Source organism: Electrophorus electricus, chromosome 5 (genome assembly GCF_041902795.1).
Source record: "Electrophorus electricus isolate QZ-2024a chromosome 5, ASM4190279v1, whole genome shotgun sequence".
In the NCBI taxonomy this organism is placed as follows: domain Eukaryota; kingdom Metazoa; phylum Chordata; class Actinopteri; order Gymnotiformes; family Gymnotidae; genus Electrophorus; species Electrophorus electricus.
This window is the reverse complement of record NC_137501.1, coordinates 255,001-260,000: the sequence shown is the minus strand read 5'-3', so window position 1 is coordinate 260,000 and position 5,000 is coordinate 255,001. Positions and strand designations below refer to the sequence as shown.

The 5,000-nt window shown below is 46.1% G+C and overlaps 1 protein-coding gene across 4 annotated transcripts in view; it reads left to right on the top strand.

The window, feature by feature from the left end:
* The window catches only part of LOC113587019 (transmembrane protein 132C), a 166,374-nt gene that overhangs the window by 80,103 nt on the left and 81,271 nt on the right, over window positions 1-5,000 (top strand). For 3 of the 4 annotated variants that reach the window (XM_081714871.1, XM_081714872.1, XM_081714874.1), the window contains one exon: window positions 4,749-4,889. The exons of the other annotated variant lie outside the window; for it this stretch is intronic. In XM_081714871.1, coding sequence (XP_081570997.1) covers window positions 4,749-4,889 — 141 coding nt within the window. The remainder of the gene's footprint in view (window positions 1-4,748; window positions 4,890-5,000) is intronic. 4 annotated transcript variants of the gene reach the window in all.

The window sequence follows — 5,000 nt, the reverse complement described above, 5'->3', positions numbered from 1 at the left end:
CAGATCTGGGCTGAGGTACTGCTCATTGATTGTCAGATTACACTAACTGTTATTTTTCATTTTAGTTTTAAGCAATCGCAAATAACGGTAGTCTGATTCATATCTAAGTCAGACAGAATCTATTTATTTAGTATTTATTAGAAAATGTTTGAAATAAGTCATTCAAATAGACGTGCCACTGTATATACATACAGAGCATATATTACACAGACAGGATCAGAGGTGCAGTTGTCCACAAGATAATGACCCACTTCCTCATTATGAGTGTTAAAGGTCATATTCGGTTACCGTGGTAACGTGTTTACACCCCGCCTACTGATTTTCTGCCCCACAGAGAGAGACTGAAAGCTATTAATCAGCTCATCATAGCCTTGTGTGTGTGTGTGTGTGTGTGTATGTGTTTTCATGTTCATATGGGGGTTGTGTTTCTAACTTTTAGAGGTGGTGTTCATACGTGTGGATATTTTGTTCACCGGTACCTCATGCCAACCTTTGATCTGCCTATGAAATCGCGCTGAACTCCTTAAGTTTGCATCTCCTATGGCAACTTCTTATAGTGTAGTACATCCCATAGACTCACACCACATACACTTCCACCACATAGACTCACACCACATGGACTTACACCACATAGACTCTCACCACAGACTCACACCACATCGACTCACACCAAATAGACTCATGACACATAGACTTACACCATAGTCTTACACCACATAGACTCACACCACATGGACTTACACCACATAGACTCTCACCACATGGACTTACACCACATAGACTCTCACCACATGGACTTACACCACATAGACTCTCACCACATGGACTTACACCACATAGACTCTCACCACAGACTCACACCACATCGACTCACACCAAATAGGCTCATGACACATAGACTTACACCATAGTCTTACACCACATAGACTCACACCACATACACTTCCACCACATAGACTCACACCACATGGACTTACACCACATAGACTCACACCACATACACTTCCACCACATAGACTCACACCACATGGACTTACACCACATAGACTCACACCACATAGACTTACACCACATAGATTCACACTACATAGACTCACACCAAATAGAGTCACACCACATAGACTTACACCATAGACTTACATCAAATAGACTCACACCATATACTTACACCACATAGACTTACACCACATAGACTCACACCACAGACTCACACCACATCGACTCACACCAAATAGACTCATGACACATAGACTTACACCATAGTCTTACACCACATAGACTCACACCACATAGACTTCCACCACATAGACTCACACCACATGGACTTACACCACATAGACTCACACCACATGGACTTACACCACATAGACTCACACCACATAGACTTCCACCACATAGATTCACACTACATAGACTCACACCAAATAGAGTCACACCACATAGACTTACACCATAGACTTACATCAAATAGACTCACACCATATACTTACACCACATAGACTTACACCACATAGACTCACACCACAGACTCACACCACATAGACTCACACCAAATAGACTCATGACACATAGACTTACACCATAGTCTTACACCACATAGACTCACACCACATAGACTTCCACCATAGACTTACATCAAATAGACTCACACCATATACTTACACCACATAGACTTACACCACATAGACTCACACCACAGCCTCACACCACATCGACTCACACCAAATAGACTCATGACACATAGACTTACACCATAGTCTTACACCACATAGACTCACACTACATAGACTTCCACCACATAGAGTCACACTGCATAGACTCACACCAAATAGAGTCACACCACATAGACTTACACCATAGACTTACATCAAATAGACTCACACCACAGACTCACACCACATAGATTCTCACCAAATAGACTCACACCATATAGACTTACACCATAGTCTTATACCACATAGACTCACACCAAATAGTCTGAAACCACCTAGACTTACACCACATAGACTCACACCAAATAGTCTCACACCACATAGACTTACACCACATAGACTTACACCACATATACTCACACCATAGACTCACACCATGGACTTACACCACATAGACTCACACCACAGAGACTTACACCACATAGACTCACACCACAGAGATTTACATTACATAGACTCACACCACAGACTTACACCACATAGACTGTGCCTCCAGCCAGAAGTTCTCTGCATGTGGCCTCATTTTCATGTGCACCGTGGTCTAATGGTGTGGAGAGTCGTTATCGTGGCTGTTTGTCAGCCAGCCATCGGTGGAGTGATCTGTACAGTTAAAGAGAGCCACTCATTAATGCCTCAACAGTCCATCTGGCTTTATGGATTTTTACTAGAGCACAGCTGAATGTTATAGCCTCACTGTAGACTGTTTAAGAGAAATAAAGACTACTGAGCACAGAAAGGTGGACAGATAGAGAGAGACACACCGGAGAGACACACCAGAGAGAGAGAAGCAAAAGAGAGTAAACATACCAGAGAGAGAGACACACACACTGCAAAAGAGAAAAACAAACCTGTGAGAGAGAAACTAGAGAGACACACACTACAAAAGAGAAATACAAACCTGTACCTGTGAGAGAGAGAGAAACTAGAAAGACACACACACTACAAAAGAGAAATACAAACCTGTACCTGTGAGAGAGAGAGAAACTAGAGGGAAAGAGAAACTATTGAAAAAGATACACTAAGAAAGGCATGTTAGACAAAAACACACACACTAGAGAGACACACACACACCCTAGAGAGAGACACACACACACACTAGAGACAAGGAGAGACAGACGCCAGCAACAGAGAATGACTAATACCTGAGAAAAACACACTACAGGGGAGAGACACACCAGAGAGAGAGATAAAGAGAAATCAGAGAGATGGTCACACACCAAAGAGGAAGACATAGCAGGAGACATGCCAGAGAGAGAGACACACACCCTACAGAGAGACACACATCTTAGAGAGACACACACTACAGAGACACACCCTAGAGAGACACACACCCTACAGAGAGACACACACTACAGAGACACACCCTAGAGAGACACACCCTAGAGAGACACACACTACAGAGAAACACACACTACAGAGACAACACATACAACACTTACTGTTTTATGTAATAACTGCCTTAAACAGATGTGTTTGTGTCATGTGAGCTGTTTTGAAGGTGGAGAAGGGAATCATGGATGTACTGTGTAAGTACATCTTTCTTTCTCAGATGAAAGAGAGAGAGAAGGAAAGAGAGCAGGGGGAGGGGTGTGTGGATGGGGGGTGTCTGTGCCATGTGTGTGTGTGCCCTGTGTGTGTGTGTGTGCCGTGTGTGTGTGTGTGCCGTATGTGTGTTTGTGTGCTGTGTGTGTGTGTGTGTGTCTGTGCCGTGTGTGTGTGCGCTGTGTGTGTGTGTGCCCTGTGTGTGTGTGTGTGTGTGTGCCGTGTGTGTGTATGTGTGTGTGCCGTGTGTGTGTGTGCCCTGTGTGTGTGTGCCGTGTGTGTGTATGTGTATGTGTGCCGTGTGTGTGTGTGCCATGTGCCGTGTGTGTGTGTGCCGTGTGTGTGTGCCGTGTGTGTGTGCCCTGTGTGTGTGTGCCATGTTTGTGTGTGCCGTGTGTGTGCCCTGTGTGTGGTGTGTGTGTGTGTGCTGTGTGTGTGTGTGTGCCGTGTGTGTTTGTGTGCCGTGTGTGTGTGTGTGCCGTGTGTGTGTGTGCCCTGTGTGTGTGTGCCGTGTGTGTGTGTGCCGTGTGTGTGTGTGCCGTGTGTGTGTGTGCCCTGTGTGTGTGTGCTGTGTGTGTGTGTGTGTGTGTGTGTGTGTGTGTGTGTGTGTGTGCCGTGTGTGTGTGTGTGCCCCGTGTGTTTGTGTGCAGTGTGTGTGTGTGTGTGCCGTATGTGTGTGTGTGTGCCGTGTGTGTGTGTGCCCTGTGTGTGTGCCATGTGTGTGTGTGGGCTGTGTGTGTGTGTGTGTGTGTGTGTGCCCTGTGTGTTTGTGTGCCGTGTGTGTGTGTGCCCTGTGTATGTGCTATGTGCCTGTGCCATGTGGATGTATGTGTGTGTGTGCCGTGTGTGTGTGTGCCATGTGTGTGTGTGCCCTGTGTGTGTGTGTTGTGTGTGTGCTGTGTGTGTGTGTGTGTGTGCCGTATGTGTGTGTGTGCCGTGTTTGTGTGTGCCGTGTGTGTGTGTGCCCTGTGTGTGTGCCATGTGTGTGTGTGTGCTGTGTGTGTGTGTGTGTGTGTGTGTGTGTGTGTGTGTGTGCCCTGTGTGTTTGTGTGCCGTGTGTGTGTGTGTGCCCTGTGTATGTGCTATGTGCCTGTGCCATGTGGATGTATGTGTGTGTGTGTGTGTGTGTGTGTGTGTGTGTGTGTGTGTGCTGTTTCCAAGGTTAGTGAGTGCAATCTGACTATGCTTTAATAAAATCTGCAATGTTGTGTCAAAGTGATGAATTGAGGTGTCAGTAGTGGAAGGGTTATAGGAAACCAGGGAGGGACTTATCAATAAACACACACACACACACACACACATACACACACTCAACCAGAACTTCTCACACACAGAAGAATGTATAACACTCATGCGGGCACACACACACACACACACACACACACATACACAAGCTGTTGAGAGTTCTGCTACACCCAGCACTGCCTCACGCTCTGGCCGGTGTGCTCGGTGTGTGTGTTGTGTTGGTGTTTAGACGTGTGTTCTCCTCCACAGAGTGCAGTACGGAGAAGGCATCAGCTTTGTGGTGGTGAGGCCCAATAACCTGCAAACGTGGGAGATCAAACATGAGGTCATTCCAGGCTCCGCCTCCATCTCCATATTCTGTCAGAGAAAGATCAGCTCCTCCAGTGAGAGGTCAGTCCCATTATTGCATCATTTCCTGTTTACTTCTGTCTAGCTGTCACTGAGATCTCGAGAATTACACCAAACAAGGCAGATGGGGTGAGTAAATTTGCAGAGCTTCCT